Source organism: Paralichthys olivaceus, chromosome 7 (genome assembly GCF_024713975.1).
Source record: "Paralichthys olivaceus isolate ysfri-2021 chromosome 7, ASM2471397v2, whole genome shotgun sequence".
In the NCBI taxonomy this organism is placed as follows: domain Eukaryota; kingdom Metazoa; phylum Chordata; class Actinopteri; order Pleuronectiformes; family Paralichthyidae; genus Paralichthys; species Paralichthys olivaceus.
The window spans coordinates 9824658-9847049 of NC_091099.1; the positions used below are offsets into that span (position 1 = coordinate 9824658).

At 43.0% G+C, this 22392-nt stretch overlaps 4 protein-coding genes across 18 annotated transcripts in view; 1 reads left to right on the forward strand and 3 right to left on the reverse strand.

Annotated features, from left to right (window-relative positions):
* Positions 1-51: 51 nt before the first annotated feature.
* Positions 52-5778, reverse strand: hprt1l (hypoxanthine phosphoribosyltransferase 1, like). 4 transcript variants are annotated; one of them, XR_011243533.1, is made up of 9 exons: positions 5440-5774; positions 5006-5112; positions 4054-4237; positions 3718-3783; positions 3607-3624; positions 3239-3321; positions 1968-2060; positions 1371-1447; positions 52-589 (listed from the first exon to the last, which is right to left on the reverse strand). XR_011243533.1 is itself a non-coding variant. In XM_020078857.2 (9 exons), exons 1-9 carry the CDS (start codon positions 5455-5457, stop codon positions 542-544), a joined length of 648 nt encoding a protein of 215 aa, XP_019934416.1. In that variant the 5' UTR covers positions 5458-5769; the 3' UTR covers positions 52-541. The 4 variants fall into 4 exon arrangements, 2 of the variants coding, with proteins under 2 accessions (XP_019934416.1, XP_019934417.1); XM_020078857.2 differs by having other exon boundaries at positions 1968-2014; positions 5440-5769; XR_011243534.1 differs by lacking the exon at positions 3607-3624 and having other exon boundaries at positions 5440-5778.
* Positions 5779-6704: 926 nt separating this feature from the next.
* Positions 6705-10042, reverse strand: psmd7 (proteasome 26S subunit, non-ATPase 7). The gene is made up of 8 exons (XM_020078855.2): positions 9901-10042; positions 9396-9487; positions 8977-9069; positions 8802-8899; positions 8625-8705; positions 8451-8542; positions 8023-8221; positions 6705-7319 (listed from the first exon to the last, which is right to left on the reverse strand). The coding sequence occupies exons 1-8, from the start codon at positions 9972-9974 to the stop codon at positions 7056-7058; spliced, it is 993 nt and encodes a 330-aa protein (XP_019934414.1). The 5' UTR covers positions 9975-10042; the 3' UTR covers positions 6705-7055.
* On the forward strand, positions 9997-11187 carry LOC109624303 (dynein light chain roadblock-type 2). The gene is made up of 4 exons (XM_020078860.2): positions 9997-10130; positions 10406-10481; positions 10556-10723; positions 10842-11187. The coding sequence occupies exons 1-4, from the start codon at positions 10128-10130 to the stop codon at positions 10883-10885; spliced, it is 291 nt and encodes a 96-aa protein (XP_019934419.1). The 5' UTR covers positions 9997-10127; the 3' UTR covers positions 10886-11187.
* A 952-nt stretch (positions 11188-12139) lies between these two features.
* LOC109624298 (genetic suppressor element 1-like) overlaps positions 12140-22392 on the reverse strand; it is a 38722-nt gene continuing 28469 nt past the window's right edge. For 7 of the 12 annotated variants that reach the window (XM_069528455.1, XM_020078853.2, XM_069528453.1 and 4 more), the window contains exons 4-16: positions 21415-21581; positions 21108-21314; positions 20126-20281; positions 19039-19358; positions 18001-18313; positions 17290-17885; positions 17013-17125; positions 16646-16925; positions 15897-16010; positions 15438-15815; positions 14986-15291; positions 14364-14467; positions 12140-14256 (exon numbers count right to left, since the gene is read on the reverse strand). In XM_069528455.1, the coding sequence (XP_069384556.1) occupies positions 14119-14256; positions 14364-14467; positions 14986-15291; positions 15438-15815; positions 15897-16010; positions 16646-16925; positions 17013-17125; positions 17290-17885; positions 18001-18313; positions 19039-19358; positions 20126-20281; positions 21108-21314; positions 21415-21581 (3192 nt within the window). In that variant the 3' untranslated portion in view covers positions 12140-14118. The remainder of the gene's footprint in view (positions 14257-14363; positions 14468-14985; positions 15292-15437; positions 15816-15896; positions 16011-16645; positions 16926-17012; positions 17126-17289; positions 17886-18000; positions 18314-19038; positions 19359-20125; positions 20282-21107; positions 21315-21414; positions 21582-22392) is intronic. The other 5 variants (XM_069528456.1, XM_069528460.1, XM_069528454.1 and 2 more) reach the window with 1 other exon arrangement.

Consider the following 22392-nt stretch of genomic DNA (forward strand, 5'->3'; position numbering starts at 1 on the left):
TCCCTCTTCTGGGAAAACTGTCGAAGTGCAACAGGAATCAAAACTCAGCAGTGAAGTTCGAACGGGTGTGTGTATTGCTGTAAACAGGTCACCCATGAAAACATCATTAAATTAAACTTACAGTACATTCCAAGTCATTTTATGGCATAATGAGAAAAAAACATACCAAGAAGGTTGTTCACTGAAAATAAAACAATAGCCTGAGACCTGTGATTTAAATCAATGTGCCGGAGCAAAAATAACAACATTCTTTCTCTCTATCGCTAAGATAAAACTGTAATTTACAGGTAGAGTCTTTACACAGAGGTGAATAAATAAATAAAAATCTAACAACCAATTCTTAATATACATAAACTTATCCCACGTATTCAATGGGGGGGCAAACAGAAATGTTCTTCTCAAAGTTATTTACAACCCACAGCTCACACGTTGTGGATTCTCGTGTAGAAAAATAAATAAGATTCAGAACACAGCAAAGCTAAGGAGGGTCGTCACAGTGGTCAGATCAGTTCTGTCGGGGCCTCTGCAGCCCTCCGTCTCCTCACACTTTGTACTTCTCCTTGGCTTGGTCGTTCAGTATGCAGATGTGCTGAAGTGAAGTAAACAAAAAGGGCATTAGGTTCATGTTCAATGCATTGCTATTTTCCTGGAATTAAAATCCCCACCTGAGGGCATGTCCTTGGTTTAGTTTCTGGATTAGACGCTCACAAAACCGGCCTTGTTTTTTTAATCAAGATCCATAAATCATTCTCTTAGGAATCAATTCAAATGTTGCAAATCTCGCAAAAAAATCTTCCATCTTGCAAAAAATCCCAGATCCAACCCCTTAACCTGGATCCAGACCAAAAATTTAAAGGGTTCTGTCTTGACCCATTTTATCTTCTTCCACCAAGTTTTAACGTCATCTGTCCAGTAGTTTTTGCATAATCTTAATTTACAGACAGAGGAACACATACAAAAACTTGACCTCCTTGGTGGATGTAATTAATATATAAGTAAAGTTTTATGGACTTCGGGAGCAGGTCCTCTCTATGGACGCCACCATTTTTTTAACAGTAGCCCGGAGTGGACGAACTAAACACCTTTTGAGTTTTCATGACAACTGAAGACTACCACTGGTTCTCTTTCATGTTTGGAGGGCGAGGTGAGGGGTATTCAGCTGCAACATGCAACTTCAGATTCTAAGATTCCAGATTCCTAAGATTCACCAGTAGGTGTCACTAAATTCTACACACTGAACCTTTAAATAGAACTTCATTAAGCTTGTTCTTAAAAATGAATCATGAGGGGAAGAAATCTATTTGTATCATCCGTTTCATAAGATGTCGGTCTTAATGCTTCATCATGAGGAATCAATCGAGCAAACTCACACTGAGATCTCTGAAGTACTCGTTGTAGTCCAAAGCGTAGCCCACTAGAAAGGCATCTGGTACCTCAAAGCCGATGTCTGAAATAACACACATGCCACTAATGTGAGTGACGAAAAGACTCAACATCCACTTAAAATGCAGTGAAAATAAAACACATTGGCTGATCTGAGAGAGGATCCTGAGACATTTACAGAAGAAGAGGTTGTATTAATATAACAGACGCTGCTCTTTTAGTGTCTGTGTTACTTAAGCTGTCAGTGTTGTGTAGTGGAAAGTCAAAACGCTTACAGTAACGGCTGTCCTTGAGGGACAATCTTAAAGAGATTATCCAACTCAGACCTAAAAGCATTACATAACCAGAGACAGTGTGAGCGGGGGGTTATCAGGCCCGCATTAGTGCTTTAAGTGCCCAGCTTGGCTACATTTGGAGTAGATTTTCCTGAAATTAATATTAATCCTGCATGGAAAACACAGCTTTATTAAATAACACTCCAAAAAGAACCACAAACACACACACAGACACACGTAGGCATAAACTGAGCTCTACTAGAAGTACTGCACTTCACAGAAAACATGTCCGGCTGAACAGGTACTCACAGTCTGGTCTGTACCCTGAACTCCTCGGGGTCCTCTTCACCAGAAGGCTGGAATGACAAGTGAGGAAAAATACTGGAAATATGAGACCATTGCCTTTAAAAAAAAAATTAACATATCAAAGTCAAATAACTGTTGTCATTACAACCTCCTGTCTGGGAGGTTTTAATCCTGACAGATGGCAGATTGTCTCGGTACAACTGCACAGCACCTGAGCCAAACTGATGCCTAAACACACACACACTGCACTTTGTGTCAGGGTTAATTTAAAAGCATGGATACAATGTTACTGTGCATTAGCATGCTCCTCAGAAAGTCGAGCTGTGAAGTCGTTGTTCTGACTTTAGTGTGTTCATGTGCTGTGAAGGCGAGATGTGAAAAAGAACATGGACGCTGTAATCAAAAGTCTTGTATTTACGTGTGTAGAGCTTTAAACAACACGTTGACGTTTTTTAAATATTTGCATGATAATGAAGAGCAAAGAAAAAGGATCAGTGACAGGCAGATAAATAATTTAAAACATATGCACGTTAATCATAAAATACATCTGTATTGGCTAAAACGTTAAGTGCATGTGAGGGATGGACATTCATTTTGCAAAAGACAAAAGTAACATTTGACAAGTTTATATTTAGAGCTGATTGTACAATTATATTCACAAAAAATTTAAAAGAATCAGTTTCCATAAACAAATGCTCACTTATTACTCCACCAAGATTACCCCAAAACAATTCAACAGATTTCCACAAATTATTTTTTTCACTTTCTTGAAAACTGCAAGATAGGGGACTTTAAAATTTTCACTGATTTCCCAGGGAATAATAAATGGATCTTGGAGAGATAAAACTATGTGCTCCATTGAGGGCCAATCTAGTTTAGAAATTTTATTGAAATAGATACTGTGGCTCATTTAGGAATTGCTGTTTTTAATGGAGCAAGATCAGCCAGTTGAAGCGATTAAAATCGATCCCACCGAGTCAACCACACAAAGCAAACCGCTGTTTCTTAACACAGCATCAGAGGAAACCCACATAGCTTCAACACATTTCCTTTTTCAACCAGCAGCTCTCAGGAATACATGAGAGAAAGGCTTCCTCCACCAGCAGTGCTGTTAATAGTATGGCAGATTAACTCTTAAGCTGCTCACTCCCTCTGTTACATTACATCTCTAATACAGAGAGAGAGTGAGGCTATTAGCTAAAAGCACCCCCCCGCCATGGTCCAGTAATACTGAACTCTACACTTCATTTCAGAATACTGTGTGTGATGCCGACCTTACAACTTTAACCATCTTTGGATTACATCCACTCAGCAGGGAAAGTAGCGTCTGCATCGTCCTTCCAGTCTCCACGATATCCTTTTAACAAAGCAGCACACAGGAAGTTGTCACAATAAAGTGGACGAATACACAACAGAATCATGACATTTATGCAATATTTAATTTCAATAATAAATACTGGTTCATAGATAGAAATACTGAGACTATATGAATTTATCAACCTTCTGTAATATATGTATGATTTCTGCATCTATCTTTTTTTCAGGTATATAATCTGAAAACATACATTCTTCTCTTATTACAATCACAGATTTTGTGTACATTACTGCCCACGATGAAGATAAAAAAGAAGACACCTCTTACCTCAACAATCAAAACATTCTGCAGAGAAAAATTAAACAGTTAATTTGGAAAACATCCACACACAACTGTGTAGTTTCAGTATTTCCTCCTGACAAACATCAGAAGACTGACCTTGCCTGAAAGATTGGACAGCTCATCCCCTCCTATGATTTTCACACTGTTTGTTGACTTGTCATTCTGGGGACACAGAGGAGACGAGATTATCCCTCTCACTGTGGCTACAGTTGCACTTGTGATTAACCTCCTCCTGCCTGTTCTGCTTTAACGACGAGAAACACCTTCAACTCTACATTACAATTTTCAAAATGTCTCTGCAGCTGTGAACAACCGCAGTGGCCCATGTCTGATTTCAAAATATTATTTTACTTGGCAACAAGTCAATATTGCTACACTTCACGTCAGCACAAGTGGTTCCTGGAAATGCAGATGAGGAAAAAGGCTGCTTACACAGTAGCTCTTCACCCTAATGAAATCCACTGTCAGAGGGACTGATTTATCACTGTTCTGGTTCAGCACTTTAATGTAGTCCAGGAGGTCCGCAAAGAACTTGTAGCCCCCTTTTAGCACACACAGAGCTACGATGTGGTGTCCCCCCATGTCCTGGATAATGTCGCGGGCCAGACGTTCTGTCCTGGAGCAGAGGGGAGTGAGACACACAAAGAAAAACAGAAGCCTCATAAACCACAGCTTCATTTCATTTCAATTATTTAATGTGACTCAAGACCTTGATAGCATGGTATGGATCGCAAACAGAACATACGAAACCAAAATAATGGCACATCGCAAAAAAGCACCCAGTGTAAAAAATACTTTGATATCCACCTCCCAGACGGTTGTCATGACAAAGCTTACAGATTATCTGGTTTCTATCCAGGCCATTATATCTTCCACTGACCTTCAGGATTCTCATGTTATCCACTCTGAAATGACAGATAGCCTGCCTGTACTTTTAGTTTTCACACAGCGAATACTTTCCAATTTGATCACTTGTTTAACTCTACATAGATACACACGTTGACGTACTTCTGAGTCACTTTTAAATGATCTTTCAGCATCAATAGTCCGATAGACAAACCGCAGTCATCCAGAATCTGCTGAACCTGGAAGACCCGTGTTTGATGGTGAATGCAGAGGAGGTGGAGGAGATCCCTGACATGACATTACTTTAAAGCATGATGCTGACAACTGATTTTACTGCACCCCCACCCTTCAGAAACCCCATTCAAAAGAACCACAGGATGTGCTCCACAGTGATTTGTGAAGCAGACACACTGTGGATCCTGATGTGAATGCTGACATAAGCCACAAATATGAATGTGTATCGGGGTCAGACGACCTGAGGGAGAAACGTGCAGTGATTGGCTCCGGTGCTGAGCCCGCCTGCAGCTGATTGGTGTACCTGTCCATGATGAGTCCGTGGGGGATGATCACTTTGTCCAGGTCGTTCTCGTAATGTCTGGGGACGCAGAACAGGTCCAGCTCGTGACCTTTCTCATCGTCAGCGATCTGGAACGAGACAGAAGGAAGAATGTCCCTCTCTCTCTTTGTAACAGCGGTTGTCAGGGACAGTTTCATCAACAGTGAATCTCCTAGCAACACTGACGCCCCCCCCTCAACTCAACCACCTGTTTGTCTGTCCCCGCACACACAAACACATGACGGACTCGAACCGCTGCTCGTGTGTTGTTAACGACGGAGAAGCTCGTGCCACCGGCTGTTTCCGCAGCAGCAGCACGCGCACCGCAAGCAACCAACCAACCAACCCCACCCCGACAAGTTTATCAGAGAAACCCAAACACACACAACACCCGGGACCAGATCAACTGCACTCACCTGCAGGTAAGAAGCCATGTTGGTGGTGATGGTGTGTTCCGCTCAGTGTCGGTGAGACGTCTGAGGAGTCATGGTCGAGAGAGAGAGAGGGAGAGAGAGAGAGGGAGAGGGGGGAGAGGGAGGGCGGTGGTTGATGATGGGTGAGTGCTGCACGAGCCGCTCTCCTCTCACACTGCTACAGGCGATGCTCGTGTGTGTGTGTGTGTGTGTGTGTGTGTGTTAAACCCTTTACGTCAGAATCCAGTTTACCGGGACAATAATCTGATTTGCTCGACACATCCTCAGTTTAAAATGTGCTGCACTGGTTTCCACTGCTGCTTCTTCTTCTACTCACAGCGCCTTCTTCTTCTACTACTACTGCTGATGATGCTGTAGTGACTGTAGGTGCAGATGACGCAGTGGTATAAATATCCACAGATGCCTCCTCCTCTCTGCTTCCACTGCCTTTGCAGAGTTTTACATCACTGTGCTCAGGTGCATGTTACAGACACATACATGTTTCACCTGGTGTCTCACTGAATCTGCTTCTGCTGTAGTTTTTATTCTCCACTGTCGCAAAGTGCTGGCTCGTTGTGGGAACTGTTGAGTTCCTCTATCATTTTATATGAATGGAATGTAAAATGCATTGAGTTAATGTATTCTGTGATTTGGTGCTATACATATGAAATTGTATTGAATAGATCTTTATAAAGCATGACATTCATTCTGTGCTGCTACAGCACAATATTAAAGTGTTTAATTGTCAAACCCTCTTCAGTCAGAATGTTGTACTGGATTATGACTATGCCAGTAAGGAAACTTTGAATTTCAAAAGTGTAAATATCAACATGTCAATATTCCAAATGCATGTTATTCGAGTGTGTGTATGTAAAGTATTGATTTGAAATGTGTCCTGCTGCTGATGTAATGTCCATTTTAAGGTTTGTCTAAACAGGAAACAGGTTATGCACATATGATCATTTCATGCTACGTGTGAGTTCACTGGCCTGCGGGGAGTTCTCACACAGATTTGTGAAAGCTATCGTTTTTAAGACTTTACATTGCCTTCCATTCATTCTGGACAGCCCAACCAAAACCTTAGCTCTAACCTTAACCATGAGCTCAGAAATCATGTTTTGCCTGGTCCTGACAAGGTTAGCATTTATGCACATACACATACACTCAATGTAAATGGGTGATCACAAAACATACACCTATTAGACAACAATAAACTGTTTTTAAATTTAGAGAGAAGAGCAAAAGTGAAAAATGCAAAAACATCAAACTTTTAATAGGATCCCAATTTAATAAGTGATACAGAAGAAAACCTTTTTCCATCTTACAAAAAAAGCAATACCAGGTGTTGTACAACACCAGGAGGATGGGCAACTCCAAAAACAGTTAACGTGTTCTTATAGTTCAGAACGGCAAAGAAGCAAACATCATCATCTCTGTACGATAATAAGAGTCTTTATGAGTGCCACTTGTGACCGTGAGGCCAAATCTCAAATGACACCATTCCCCATATAGAGCCCTACTTTTAGCCTGAGACCCACATACAGAGCTGTGGGCACAAAGTAGAGCACCATCCAGATGAAGATGACATGATTTGAGAGAAGACTTCAGAGGAAGAACTCTCATTTTTTCTTCTTCTCATCTTTCTTGGCACCATCTGCTTTCTCCTTTTCTTTGTCTTTGTCCTTCTCATCTTTTTTCTCTTTGTCATCTTTCTTCTCTTTCTTGCCTTCCTCCTTTTCCTGTCCCTCCTTCTTTTCTGCGTCTCGGTTTGAAATCTTGTTGTTGATTAGGTTGTGCAGGGCCACCACTGAGCGTATGAGTGAGGCCAGGTAGACCACCAACATCTGGTCGTTGGTCTTCAGGTAGAAGGCTTTTGTGAACTCCTGTAAAGAGGAAACATTAAGTTAAGCAACACAGAGTCAAGAAATCACAGTTTAAAACTGCAGATCATAGAAGCAACATCTGAGCACCAGTTATTGTAAGTTAGTATAATTCAAACCCCTTGTTGTTAATTTGAGAGTAGATATGTCTGTGAGAAGATATGATACTTCTGTGCATCCCTGTGTATTTGTGTACATATTTGTATATATGGTTGAACATGTATTTACTCCTCATCCTCACTTTTTCTCTGATTATGTCTCTGAACATATGAAATACAAAAAAGTGAAAATAATAAGAATAATTTCATTGAAATGAAAATACACTGGATGTTTTGTCGCAGTACATATTTATGAATGAATTTCAAAATAAATATATTTTTTAAATGGTCTCACTAAATTGGAATTTGTTTGCCCACCAGTGGATACAATGAGAAGTTCCTTGACTGTATATTAAATTATTGGTTCACTACATTAATTCAAAGGTTGCCAAAACAGTACAAGGTAATTCCTTTATATTTTCATTTTTAGCTGGGCTTTAACAGGGAAAACAAAAATGCAGCTTCAATTAAATGAACCTATGAACTAAATGTTTGTGATGTAGATGCCAAATCATGAGAAATCTGCTTCACTTCCATTCATCACCCCATGTCCCTACAATGATTACAGTGGAAACTAACTTGATGTACTGCAAACACAAATTACTTACCAGTAAATTCACATCTGGCAGCAGGTTGAAGACATCCTGCAGCTGGTAGATGATCTGATGGTTGATGGGAAGTTTCCCTGCTGTCACTTTCTCCAGGTAAGAGCGAATGTCCAGCAGCTTCGAGTTGAGTCCCTTTAGGCCATGAACCTGGTTTGTAATGCGTTGAGACAAAGTGCCCACTGTGGTATCTTTGATATCTCTGTAACCAGGATGTAGCAGATGAGAGGAAAATGAGAGTGAGCTCATGTTTACATTTTTTGGTTCATTCAAGTAACAAGAAGTTGACATTTTCAATTATTTCTGCCTGTTTGCATTTACTATTTTGATGTTTTCAGCTTTGCTATAATTGCATCATATATAAAATCTGTACTTTAATAACAATTTCTTACTGAGATGACTCAATGTTTGGTTATAATGTTGTTCAGTACCTGAGCAGGTGCTCCACTCCTACTTCCTCTGCTTCCTCGGCTCCAATCTCACTGGTGACGTGTTCAAATGTCTTGGATGTTGGTGTGCCATCCTAGAAATAGTGAAACGCCCCTATCAACAATAATCCCAACTATCCAAACTTTAGTTTAGATTCAAACTAATGATTTACTTACGTCGTGTATTTCCTCCACGGAGATGTAAGCTTCTGTGGGTAAACCAAGATCTTTGGGCTTCACATCTATAATGACTAACACCTGGAGGGTGGATCAAAGATAAATATTAGTTATTAAACCCCAGAATGAATGTGAGTGGAACCAGGGTTGACCAGGAAAAAGGAAGTAGATGCATACCGAATTGGTACAGTACTGCTTGATGAGTTCATTGATGGCAATGTCATTCTTATGTAGTTTGGGTCCTGTGTGGTACCATCCAACTATCCTTTCTCTGGCTGAAAACCAGAAGAGACAGTTATTCACAGGTATCAAAATCTACTTAAAGTATTATGTGAAATATGCAGAGGATTACCATTAACTTTCTTGAACATGCCATACATGTTCTCCAAGTAGTCATGGTCCAGGAACCACACGGAGTCATCCCTGTCATCCTCATCAAATGGCACTGGAAAAAACAATGACAGAACTGAAAACATCTGTCTGTGGCACATAAGCATAATTATTGACCTTTAGACTATGTTTGCTTTATGTTGTGCTGTAGCTTAACAGGGAAGATGTTTTCTTATATGATGTTACACATTTAAGTCAAATACAAAGTTTATGAAAAACGCTGTATGATGTTTTCTGTGATTGGGAGGAATCTTTTAAAGTCTTAACATAATCAAGTTTAGAGATCTTCTTCCAAACCAGAGACTAAATAATCTGTATGTATCAGCCTCTTGTTCTTAAATGAACCTGTTTTACTCTAAACGCTGTCATCAGGACACTTACCTGCAAAACTATTTGAGACGTCAAGAACTTTTTTCTGCCATGATCCCAGGAGGACACCGACCACTCGTTTCTGATTGCCAACCTTCCCTATCCTGTAGATTGAACAGTGACATTATCAAGAAGACTCAACATTCTAGTTAATGGGAACTTAGACACAAGAGTGAGTAGTTAGCTTAGGTGCTGCTGTGAGCTAAGCTAATAGCTACAGCTTCAACCGCTAGTGAAATGAATGACAACATGATATCTCGAGAGTATATAATCATGGAATACATATTGTTGACTACTTTAACAGTTCATTGTTGCTATACTGTTAGCTAACACTGGCTAGGTGACGAGCTTAATGTGATTTCACTGAGCTCACTAGCGTGCTAATGTCTGCGTTCACTCTCAACGGGGCTCTGACTCAGCAGGGCTAACGTTAGCTTAGCAGCGGCGTCTCGCTCCTGGACGTGTTAACACCGGGCTCTGGTGAAGAGGCTCCCCCCCGGACACTGAAGGCACTGACCTGTTGAAGTGGTCGACCACGCTGAGCAGCACCAGCGGATGAACCACCACGTTTTCCACCGCTAACTCCGGCATTTTCTGTCGCAGTGACGATCAACAGCACACAAACTACCAGCGGCACACAATGACGGCTACGCTACGCACTACACTTCCGCTTTGCGTCTGACGTCGCTTCCGTTTCCCCTGGCAACAGGCAGACGCGCGGAGCAGCAGAGGAGCAGTCGCGACATGGTGAGAACAAGCTGCTCCGTTTTATAAATGTTTCTTTGATGACATGAAACCATTCTGATTGACTTTTAAACTTGTATGTAAACTTTATACCACAGGAAACATTCGCTGAAGCATTAATGATGTAAACTGTCACATGTGGAGTAACTTCACCATCCTTTTAACGAGACCAGAAGGAAATCTGCCATCTTTAAAGTTTCTGTTTATCACTATTTCATTCGTAATGTTTGTCGTTTCATATCTGAATGTCCTGGGGGGGGTTTGTCTTCGTCCTGCAGGCTGACGTTGAGGACATACTGAAGAGGATCGAAGCACATAAAGGTGTGATTGGAACAGTAGTTGTCAATGGAGGAGGTAAGACACAAAATGATAGATATTAGCCCAGCAGTTTCCTCTGGTTCCCCCTGATTCGGATGTGATCTTCTCAGGTATTCCCATCAGAACAACCTTAGATAACTCCACAACTGTCCAGTACGCAGGACTTTTTCGTCAGCTCACCACGATGGCCAGGAGCACAGTGAGAGATATCGACCCCCAGAACGACCTCACCTTCCTCCGCATCCGCACCAAGAAACATGAGATCATGGTGGCACTGGGTGAGTCACATTATTGTTTAATGTCTTTTTGATGACCACTGAAACCAACATTTATTATCGTCACACTTTTCTTGTCTGTTTTTATCCTTCATCCTCTTCTCCCCTTATTTCTCTGCAGAGAATGACTTTCTGCTGATAGTCATCCAGAAGCCATGTGAATAGCTGCCGGACATTTCCATGACCCAGCTCTTGGTTTTGTCACATGGTGTTGCTGTATCCAGACAAACAGTTCTTTTTGCTGCTGTGTTATGTTGCTTTATGTGCTGCATGATCCCTCTTTTCCTGTTTGGAGCTGACATGTTGAGTACGTCTGTGAAGTTGGTTATTGTACAATACATTCGCCCTCTTCACTTTGGTAAATGTGACAAATTCAGTGAAAACCTGAATGAATTAGAGGGGAATCATGATGCATCCACTATTTCATACTATACAAATAAAAAATAAATTTGAAGATGTATGACAAAGCTGAGTTTGTCTTGATTAGTGGAGCTTGATTTTAGATCAAGATGGTGAAATGATGATTATTGTGCCAGAGATGGAAGCTACTTTTTTCACACAGACTTTTCAGCTGACTAAAGATAAACAAATCTTTATGACTAAAAACTGACTCAAAGGTCCATTGTTGTGATTTAGGTGAAAGGGATCTATTGACATGAATTGAATATAAAATAATCATAGTAATGTTTCCACTAGTGTGTTTCATCTAAATGGTACAAATTGTTGTTTTCTTTACCCTGGAATGGGCCCTTAATATTTAAATACTTTATATTTACATCAGCAGCAGGTCTATATGAGGCGGCCATTTTGTTTTACCGTAGTCCAGACTGGACAAGCACAACACCTTTTGAGTTTGACGACTGAAGACTACCACAGGTTCTCTCTCATGTTTGGAAGTGGAGGGTGATGTGAGGGGTATTCAGCTGCAGCATGAAACTTCACCACTAGATGTCACTAAATCTTTCACACTGAACCTTTAAGTGGAATTTATATTCAACTCAGTGAAATCAGCAAAAGCCTGCTTGCATTACCCAATGAGGGGAAGAGGCTCTCCGTTCCATGGGTGAGATCACACAAGCACGTCCTGTAGAAAATCACAATTATTAAAATCAGCTAGTGTAATTACTGAGGATGAGATGTGTAGCTAATCAATATTTTATGGATGGAGGGTCTGACATGACAAACTTTAAAAATAATTAATATACCAACTCTGTATTCAAAGCCTGTTAGCAACATACACCAGCCCAAACTCAGAGAGGCTCCGCATTAGAGGAAATTACAAGATTACTAAAAATGCGTCAGACGACTCAGATTAAAATATTTGTGGGTTTGGCTGCACAACAGTGTTCAACTGTTTAATATTTGTCAGATGTGAAAACTCTTAATCTCTACCCAGATACGTAACAATCACAGATTCAAGACATTTTACAAATATTTTAATGTAAATTTCCATCAGAATGTACAGCAATATATATGTTAATAAATAATCCATTGCAATTGTACAGCCCAAATAATACATAACAGAACAACTGATTGATAAACAAATATGCAGGATATCACAGCAGATTTGTAGATGAGAGTGAACAGATGATGGAGGTTCGGTGTTTGGGGGCAAAGGAGAGGACTCCCATGATTTCCAATATTCAGAAGCTAAGAGGCAGAAATTATGGGTTACATTGTTTAACCTGGTTTCAACAAAAATAAACCTCACCCAGAGACCAAACGAGGGCGTAGTTTGTAGTTATTTTTATGTTACCCATAAACAATCACATAATTTCAAGTACTCTTATGAGTATCATGTGAGTCGTAATAGTTTGACTTTTCCCATTTTCTAAATTTTGTCCACCAAGTCAGCAACTTTACACAAAATGACTGGACAGATTATTATTAGTCAATAAAGAACTGATTCAATTTTGATAAAGATCCAGATCAGGGGGCGGATATTGATTTTTTTATTATCCCTTTCCTTAATATTTCAAAAGAGGGCTTTTTCTACGTTTTAATTGCTTTCCCAGAGAATAATTCATGAATCTTGATAAAAATAAATCAGGCACATTCAGAGGACTGATTTCTATGAGTGTGTGCAATTTGGTGCAGCTTCATGAATTTAAGGGGACTGTTGGACCTTGGCGGAGGAGTGCGCTCTACTCAGTGACATTCTGGTTTTAACTTTGCAAAATCATGACGTCGGAAATAATCTTCAGGTGAAAACATTTATAAGGTTGAACAGAACAGTCTAAATGTACTTTAGTCTCACTCAGATGACCCAGTTCTCTAACAACATGGAGACATTTTCAACAAAATTCCTTCAAATAAATCAAATCAAATCAGAACTTTTATTTTCTTCAAGTTTTGTCAACATTTATAGGCATGTGAAGAGCGCATGACACAGAGTCTGGGTTGAACCATCTGAACGATGGCAACAGCTTGATGATGTTCTGAGGTAAAGACAGACATTTGCTGCTTCATCTTCACCCCCCCATGTCGTGTTTGTCCATCTTCAAACACTGTGACATCACGTGAAAATTTTTTCAAATAACATCCTTCACTTTCTAAACATTTTGATTCTGACCAGCAGCAGTTCAAACGCGACATATGGCTTCTCACAAGAAATGGTTAATACAATAAAACATACAAAATTCTTTGTCTATCACAAGTAAGGTAACAACAGAAAACATAAGAAAAAAACTTCACCGATACCATTTTCCATTATATAGATATTATCTTTAAGAAGTCTCCTATCCTCTGTGGAACCATAACCAGCACATAATCCGCCTCATCTGTCAGACACTGTACTGTACTCAGTAGACACTACAACTTCACACCACACAGAGGACGCTCAAGGATTTCCTCTCATTTCATTTCAAGTGCATCCTGTCAAGTTTAAGGCCTGAGGTGTGCTTTGATTCCTCAACTTTAACTCTCTGAGTTTTAACCAAGTGACCCCTGCACAGTCTCCACCCTCTGCTCCAGAGAGGCTACAGATATGTGCCAAGTGATACATCCCGTTAGTGTGGATCAATACAGTTTATACAGAAAGTTGATATGACATGAGTTTAATGGCGGAACGTCCTTAAAGCCAAATCAGGGAATGATGGGAGTGGTTATGAAGACGCTGTTTGACCTACACAGTGTTGTTTCAGTCCAACGAGACACAGAGAGGGAGGGGGGCTGCCCAGACTATGTGGTCGCGATGGATTGCTGTTACCGTGGCAAACACGGCAGGTAATCAATTGAATCTGGAGCCAGTCAGATAATGTAACTGATTGGCCAGGGAGGTAACAAGACATAGATTGGCTCCTTTGAGCGCCCACAGTGGTCTGGCTCCAGTCCATCCTGTTCTCGTGACTGTTCCTCCGCTGTCAGAGAAGGATCCGTCGGAGCGTCCGTGTCAGAGGTCACCTCGGCGTGTGCCCGTTGACTTGGCCCCTGCCCCAGTGAATGCTGGGTAGTGTCAGACACCTCCTGAAGTGCTCCAGCTGCGCCTGCAGTTTCTCTCGCTCCTCTCTCACTTTCTGCCTCTGACTCACCAGCTCCTGATAAATGAAGGACGGCAGAAACTCTCAGCACAGAACCAAGACTTTCAGCACTGAGCTACTTTAACACTGACTCAGACCAACACTGACAGGTCTCAGATACTTACCCCCATGGTGAGAGAGAGTTGCTTCGCAGTTCTGGTCAGATTATAGTTTTGTGCTTCAAGTCTTTTACACTGTGTGTGAAGAACCTCCCTCTCTATACTCCATTCTGTGAAGAGAGAAACACACAGAAACACTAGGATTACCACACTGTGCTTGTTCCCTCCAACAACCAGTGTGGCTTCAGTTTACTAACATTTATTTCCAGATTCATATGAGGTCACTTTGACCTTTGACCACTTAAATTGAATCAGTTCATCTTTGGGTCCAAGTGGCTCAAATGTGCAGGAATTATCTAAAGACTTGAGATGTGTTCAAAGGGCCAAAATCATGTTTAGTGAGGCCACTGCGACCTTGACCTTTGACCTCCCAAATCTATTGAGTTAATCTGTGAGTCTAAGTGAACATTTAGGACAGATTTCAAATGATTCTCTCCATTTGTTCTTAAAAAACAGATTCACGAGGCAAAACATGGAGTTTGCTGGAGTAACAGGGACCTTAACCTTTGACCACCAAATTCTAATCAGGCCATTCACACTAATGAGTGGGGGGTATTAATATAATCCCAAATCCACCTGATACATTATTGGGCTACATACTTAAAACCGACTCTTGACATTGACTTACCATTCACATACTCATGATAGGCCTCAAAAATAGCTTCAATACCCTGCCACTTCCTCGGAGCTTCCTCCGCCGCTTCCTCCTCCTCCTCATCTTCCTCCTCCTCCTGCCCAGACTCTTCCTCATCCTCATCAGACAGGTTTTCTCGTGGCCCCACGGTGTCCCGATTGGCTACAGAAGCGTGTGAGTGATGGCCGTTGATGTGCGTGTGCTGAGGGGCGTGGTTGAGATTGGAGTGTTTCAGGTGACAGTTGCGAGGCAGCGAGGGCTCAACCTTCATGCCAGCTTCAGGAACACAGTTTGAGACTCCTGAGAAGATAAGAGTCGTTTTAGCACCCAACAAGAAGTCAACACACTTAATGTATCCCAGCAGACATTTCAGGGTGGTTCACAAAAACACCACTAGATGGCAGTCAAATCTAATGGTCGTTCACCTATGAGGATGCATGACTAACCTTTGTTCTGCAGTGTGTTGTGTGTGGACTGCAGCACAGCCTGGTGGAAGTGCTGAGCAAAGGCCTCAGGTGTGAATCTCTCCCAGGGCCGGTTACTCCCATTGTGCACCGGACCAGGTTCCTTTTTCTGGGGAGAAGCAACAACGCCGTTCTGGAGGCTCTGGTGCTTCCTGTTTGGCTGAGCCTCAGTGAATTCAACCTTTTTATGGTGGGAGGCCAGAGGTGGAGGGACGTGGGCCACCTGGGAGTCCATGGAGTGCTTGAGCTGGGTGGTACGGTGGTTCCTGGGTTTATGTAAGTAAGGAGGGGACGGGCTGGGAGAGTCTGGGTACACATGTCCGTTTGATTGACACTTCACAGGGGCTGAGGAGGAGTCACCTAAAAATTAATTTGCACAGATAATAAGGAAGTGAACTTTAAACTTGGATATAGATGTTTAGCTGCTCTTGTGTGTCTCACCAGTTGAGGGAGCAGGAGGACTGCTACATGGAGGTAAGGGATTATATCTGAGGGTGTCTAACGTCACAGTTTTCCTCTGAATGGCCGTCAGAAGCTCCTCTGCCCTCTCCTTATCTGCAGAGGAAAAGGACAGAATGAGAACAGCTGTCATTCATCTTTAAAAATAGGCAGACTTAAAGAATTGACGGGCACCGGGAACTGATGGAAAAAGGTCAGTGAATGAATGATCTGAGGTGTCCACTGCATCACAGACAGACCACAGCCTCAAAATTAAAGTTTAACAAAAGATTATAAATTTCCGTTTGTACCAGTTTTCACACTCAAAATATTCAGAACAGTGGATCAGTTTATACAGATTTAACCCAGATTTTATGTCCTCCATTCATTCAAAAAGTAATTACCACAGTTGTACAGTAAACTAGGTGCATAAGAAAAATGAAACATTGAAAAGGAGGATAAATGAGCAGTTGATTATGCAACAGTGTCTCTTGCATTTGTGGAACAACTTCTTCCACTATGTTCTGAAAGGCTGTAGATTAAAATCTACCCTTGCAGTCTTAAGAAGAAAACCCTGCTACAACCACCTCTCTACATCTCTCCTCTCTTTATTTTCTTCTCATCCCTCCCACATTCTTAATAAAAAAGCAAAACTGAGAGAAATGCTGCATTTTCCCACAGGGAATCCGGGGGACAACCTGTGCAGAGACCAGAACGTAGGATGTGTGTGTGGATACTAAACAGGTTGTTACCTCTCCTCTGCTGCGGGCTGACATGGGAGAGGTTAAACATAAGGAGGAAGTCTTTTTTCTCCTCCAGTTCGGGGGTGCTGTCCATCTGCTCAGCAGAGAACGGGGTAGTTAAGGGAGTTGGAGGTGTTGAAGGTGAAGCAGACTTTCTCTTGCCCTGCCCGGCTGGTGGAGAGACACTACGCTCTCTCATCATCCTCCTCCGTTTCCTCCTCTTCTTCACCAGGAGCTCATCGCGATGGGTCAGCGTGGTCAGACCACACGCGCGCAGGAACTCCACTTTCTTTAAAGAGAGGATTTGAGCAGGTGAATATCATCGGAACAAAAACTATAACATTTCAAACACATATGTGAGCTGATATTCATGCACCTCGGAGGATGTGTCCAGTCTGAGTGGGGGCTGTTCTGTCACCCTCCTCAAATGGGCTTTCAACTCCTCCTCGTCACTCTCATCGTATGACTCATCCTGGTCGTAGTAATAACCTGATAAGAGCACAGCAAGAAAGGAATTATCTTTCATCATAAAAACATTGCAGGCCTACAGGCTACTTTTTAATGGCACAAGCAACCATTCCCTGAAGTCATCACTTCCCCTCCTGCTTATAAATCCACCCCCACCCTTCGTCCTCCTCCATCACCCTGCTCACCTCCCTCTCTGGCCTCCCTCCTCCTCCTCTCCTCCAGGTCGAGCTTGCTGAGCAGCCGGCGGTGCTGCTGCAAAACCTCATCGTACACCATCATGCTGTCGGGCGCCTGACTCTGTCGCTCCCTCACCGGAGACAGAGAGGCTTCTTGGCACCATCCCCCCGGGTCGGTGCTGGGAACAGACTGTGGTGTGCAGGATCTCTGGTGTAGGTTATTGATGTGGTGCTGGTGGTAGAGACCCTGGATGGCTCTCTCCTGCTCAGCCCTGTTCCAGGACTCCTGTAAACTAGCTCCCCTCAGTGACAGATACCTCTCTGGGCCTTCTGCCCTCTTCCTGCCTCCATCTTCTAGCTTGTCCCCCCAGCTTATCGGGGGTCTGTCGGCTCTCGTCAGTCCTGGAGGTGGTCGACTCGGTGGGGTAGGGAGGTTGAGTTTTCTGCGGGAGTCTGTGTGGGTGTCCACAAAGGACGCTGGGTTCCACAGTGTAGTTGAAGGGACGGGAGGATGATGGTGACCTTTAGGGGAGATAAGAGGAGGTGGAGCACCGAGGCAGGAGGGTACATCTTTGTTGCCTGGATTGTGATGGACAGAACTGGTTCTGTTGTGGACAACAGAGAGAACAACACATTTAGATTCACTCCAGCTACACTATGTAACTTTGCATCAGGGGTATAAAGGACTATCTGAAGCTATAGTTTATTCTGCATTCTCACCTGTGGATGTCTCTCCTTGAATCCAACCCTTTCCCTGGTGATCGGAGGCCCAGCTCCAGTGGACCCCCCCTCTCCTGCCCTTGCACTCGTTGCCGTGATAACCAGGCCTCCTCATTGGCCCTGTGACTCGTCATGGCAGCTGCCAGAGCTCCATGAAGCCCCCCAGCAGCAGCAGCAGGATGCTTCCCCAAGTGAGAAGGCATCAGGTTGGGCACCGAATGTGGGATTGAGCCCCTGGAGGAGTGAAGGCCTGTCTGCAGGGGCAGAGGTTTCTGTGCTGGGAAAGATGGATGCTCAGAATCCTTGAGGTTGTCTGATAAAGTAATAGAAATCATAAATTAGTTTTTGAACAACATTATGATGAAACACTTGTCACTCTACATCTTACACTGACGTTTACACAAAAGTGGACAAGATGATGGAACTATAAGGTTTAAAAATGTACATGTAGAGCTGTGTGGGTTGTTTAAGTAAGATTAAATATATCATATGTAGAATTCTTCACACACTGACCCAGTTAAGTGTTCAAGAATCATTATGTTCTGCAAATTTCCCCTGGACAGTCTGCCTTAGATTAGATCATGATTAGATTGTTACTTTACGGTCTGTGTGAGTCAATGTTAAGATGAGGACTGAGGTTTCAGAGGGAAATTACACTTCACAGGGTTCATCCTCTGGGCAGCATGCTCATACCAATCTGCTTGTTACATCTTTATATTTCTTTTATACAAATGGAGACTTTGGAATAGTGGCTCTGCGTGATAAGAGGTCAGGGGGTCAACAAAATGTAGAGTCTAAATTTCATCACAATCTGCCCAGAACGTGTCAAGATATTTGGCTGAAAACCAGTGTTGGAACCTCTTATTGTCAAACCTCATATTAAATCACAATTTGAGTTTGTGTCCTCTTTCATTTACAACTGTTATCTGACCAGATAGGAACCACCAGGTACTTTTGTTATCACACAGCACTTTCTACCAATCTGGTTGTGCCCACATGTACACATGTATAAGTGTGTGTGTGTTCTTGTGTAAGTACCCAGTCTGTTTGGGGTCAGCCTCTCCCCTGGCCTGCTCCTGTCCTCCGGTGGTGCCCTCCGAGCCTGCAGCTCAGCCAGGTAGTGGCTCTCTGCCGCTCTGACCATCTGCTGCTGTCTCTCCCTCTGCCTCTCCTTCTGTCTGTCCAGCTCTCTCTCCCGCTCTCTCTCCCTCTCCTCCTCCCTCTCTCGCTCCCTCTCCCGCTCCCTCTCCCGCTCCCTCTCCCGCTCTCGTTCCAGTCCTGCCTCGCGCTCCCTTTCTTTCACTCGTTCGCGCTCTTGCTCTCTCTCTCGCTGGCGGAGCTCATTCTCCATCTGTAGCCTGTGGGGGAGGTTGACAAGTATGCACACACAACACACGCGCACAGGGGGAGAAGGTGAGAGATGCAACACCCAACATGAGGCAGATATTAACCACACACTGCTGAACCTCACACAAACATTTCTGCTCAAACATACACACACTCGCAAAGACACAGATTTACACACACACGCTCTCCATTTACCATGAGGAAAATAATCCATACGCAGCATGACTGAGCAAGAGCAGATGAACACTTAATAGGTATCCACAGGAAAAGGACACACACACACACACACATACGAGAGCAGAACACACTCACCAGCAATCAATAGCACACAAACAAACGGACAAGATATGCAGAAGCAATTACACAAGCAGACAATAAATACCATCTATTTCAAACACAAACATTTCCCTGTGCTTCGAGCCTCAGGGAAACAATGTGTTTTGTGAAAGTGAGGAAGAAACCTACAGAAAGAGAAGAGACAGAGCAAGACTTCCTCATGTGCGTGTGTGAGGACTGTTGAATATGCAGAAGCGTGCATGTGTGTGTGTGTGTGTGTGTGTGTGTGAAGGGCAGTGATTGTGATGAGTGTATAGGAGGCACTGTGGGGTGTGTGCTAAAAATATCACACACTCAGCAACCAGTGCCGTCCCTACAGAGGGAAATTGCACAGCCCTGCAAACAGTGAGAGGGAGGAAGGAAGGGAAGAAGGAAGGAAGGAAGGTTGGAAAGTGTGGAAGGTGTGTGTGTGTGTGTGTGTGTTACTGTGTGTGTGTGTTACCTCTCCGCCAGTGCTGTGTGGTTTAGTTCTGCAGGGTAGCGGCCTCCAGGCAGGTGCAGGTGGAGGGCAGAGGGGTGGAGAGGAGAGAAGGCGCCCCCTGCAGGCACAGAGTAGAACTGTGACCGCAGCGCAGAGAGACACAGTGACTCCTCCATCCTATGACAGACACAAAGAAACAAAGCAATCGGATTATTGTACTACTCACACTACTATCTGCACAGGCTAGGTGTGGAATATATTATTTGTTTTATAAAGGTATCATCACAGCAGGATGATGTGAATGAATGAAAGTAATGTAGGAGTTGTCACAGGGTAACGAGCAAACAGATGTTTGAATATATAGAAAACAGATTTGTTTGAGTGAAGAGGTATTTACAGGTGTACGCCTGATTTTTAGAAGTATTGTAAGCAACACAGTAACCCATCATTTTCAGGCAGATTTAACCCCAATTCAGTTTCCCTGAGAATCGGAGGAGAAATTTGGTCTGGTACCTTGTTCGAGACCGGACCAGCTGAAAGTGCTGCCAAGCAACGTAACAAATTCTGAGGCTAACATCAGCTTGAATGCATAAATAACCTGTGTTGACCTTGTCTCTCCGACTAGTTTCTTATGCAGACTTGTTTAGCGTTCTGCTTTTGTTTATGAACATTATAACAAGTTGTTGCTCCACACTACACTTTTATTTACGTCTTCTTCCCCATGAGGTCAAATGTGAGACGTGCGATGGTTCATTCCTTTATTTCCTAATCTTGTAGTGTGGGTAGTGAGGACTTCAAAATCCATTAGGTTTCAAAAACTGTAATAGTCTGAGCCGAGCTTAAGTTACCAAATACTGAGACAAACACACTCACCAGAGATGGAAATGGAAATATCTATAAATCTTGTCTTGATTAGAATTTTAACTAAGGTTTTGTGTGCGACAACACAACATGAGATAGTTAGGGTCTTGTGGGACTGAGGAGTTTAAGGTGGTATTGTTACCTTGGTAAAGACAGAGGGTGGTGCAGGTAGGCAGGATGATAGTAAGCAGCAGCTGCTGCAGCATGGGCGGCCGCAGCAGGGTCGAGGGTCAGAGGTAAAGAGGTCAACCGGAGGTCATCTGAGGTGGCGAATGGCCGAAGTGCTCTCAGGTATTCCTCTGGGATGGCGCCTGAGGGAACCACAGGGTGCATCTGCCCTGGCAAACTGCTGAAATGTGACGCAGTGTTAATGTAATATCACACATTTAAACTAAAGGTTGGAAGGTTTATTATCAAATAAACTTGACTTGAGTGTGTGTTAAGTTCACCTAAGGCTCTGTATTCTGGAGTTTTGCATGATGGAGCTGGGAGTGAGGCCAAATGGGTGAGCCAGGGGGTGAGGCGACGGGGTAGGTGGAGTCCTCTTGTCCTGCTGCAACTGTGTGTTCTCAGCACTCACCCTCTCCCGGCTGAGTCCCTGAACACCCGGCTCAACCTGGCAGAGAGACAGAAGATGTGGGAGCAGAAATTAATACAGCGCGTGTATCTGTGGGGCTTGAGGGTGCGCTCGACTGTAACTGACAAGGAAAAAAAAAGTTCAGTAGGGGGGGGGGCGGGGGGTTCAGAGGCTCAGCAGAGAGGAGAAGTGGGTCTAATGTGTCATAACAGGTCACATCAAAGTGGAAAAATGATCCTAATAACTGCTCTCTCCTTCATCACTCCCTCTGTCTCTCTCTGGGAGATTTACACTCGGAGGATTTGGTTGACACAAAAGCTGCATTTGATCCTTTATTACTTGTAGTAAGAATTCAAACCCTCAAATTACACCACAGATACCACCACAGATGGTTTCTGTCTTTATGTAGTTCTTATCACGCTGATGTATGTTTCAAGTTTTCCAGTAAGGTTTATTAGTTAATTGTCGCTATAGATACAGGGGAAACATCATGACTGACACACGTTTGATTGTGCATGTTTGTCGATGGGACCTCAATCCCCCCGATCGCTATTGCACAGACTCTGGTTTCAAATGGTGAAGGTGGCAGCGTTGGTATCCAGGATATTTTGGCTCAATTTCTGGGTAGGAGAGGAAGTCGAGACACGTCGTCCCTCTTTATAAACAGTCTATGATATGGATTGACCGACTGTTCAACTGACCAGCAGACTGACACTGCCCAACATCACAAGTCACCACCAGTCTCAAATCAACATTATCTTTAATACTAACACTAGGACCAAGAATACATGTTGGAGAGAATCTTAAAATACACAGATTTTTCCAGGATAAGGAAGAAATTACTGTCAGG

Excerpts from the sequence above, each read along its gene's own strand:
- psmd7 (XM_020078855.2), bottom strand. The coding sequence starts at position 9,974 with ATGCCGGAGTTAGCGGTGGAAAACGTGGTGGTTCATCCGCTGGTGCTG. Across the intron at positions 8,543-8,624 it reads CCGTGGAGGAAATACACGAC|GATGGCACACCAACATCCAA; the intron begins GTAAGTAAATCA and ends CACTATTTCTAG. Across the intron at positions 7,320-8,022 it reads TGCCAGATGTGAATTTACTG|GAGTTCACAAAAGCCTTCTA; the intron begins GTAAGTAATTTG and ends TCCTCTTTACAG.
- hprt1l (XM_020078857.2), bottom strand. Across the intron at positions 4,238-5,005 it reads CACGGACTCATCATGGACAG|GACAGAACGTCTGGCCCGCG; the intron begins GTACACCAATCA and ends CCTCTGCTCCAG. Across the intron at positions 590-1,370 it reads AGTACTTCAGAGATCTCAGT|CACATCTGCATACTGAACGA; the intron begins GTGAGTTTGCTC and ends ACTTCACTTCAG.
- LOC109624303 (XM_020078860.2), top strand. Across the intron at positions 10,482-10,555 it reads AGTAGTTGTCAATGGAGGAG|GTATTCCCATCAGAACAACC; the intron begins GTAAGACACAAA and ends TGATCTTCTCAG. Across the intron at positions 10,724-10,841 it reads TGAGATCATGGTGGCACTGG|AGAATGACTTTCTGCTGATA; the intron begins GTGAGTCACATT and ends ATTTCTCTGCAG.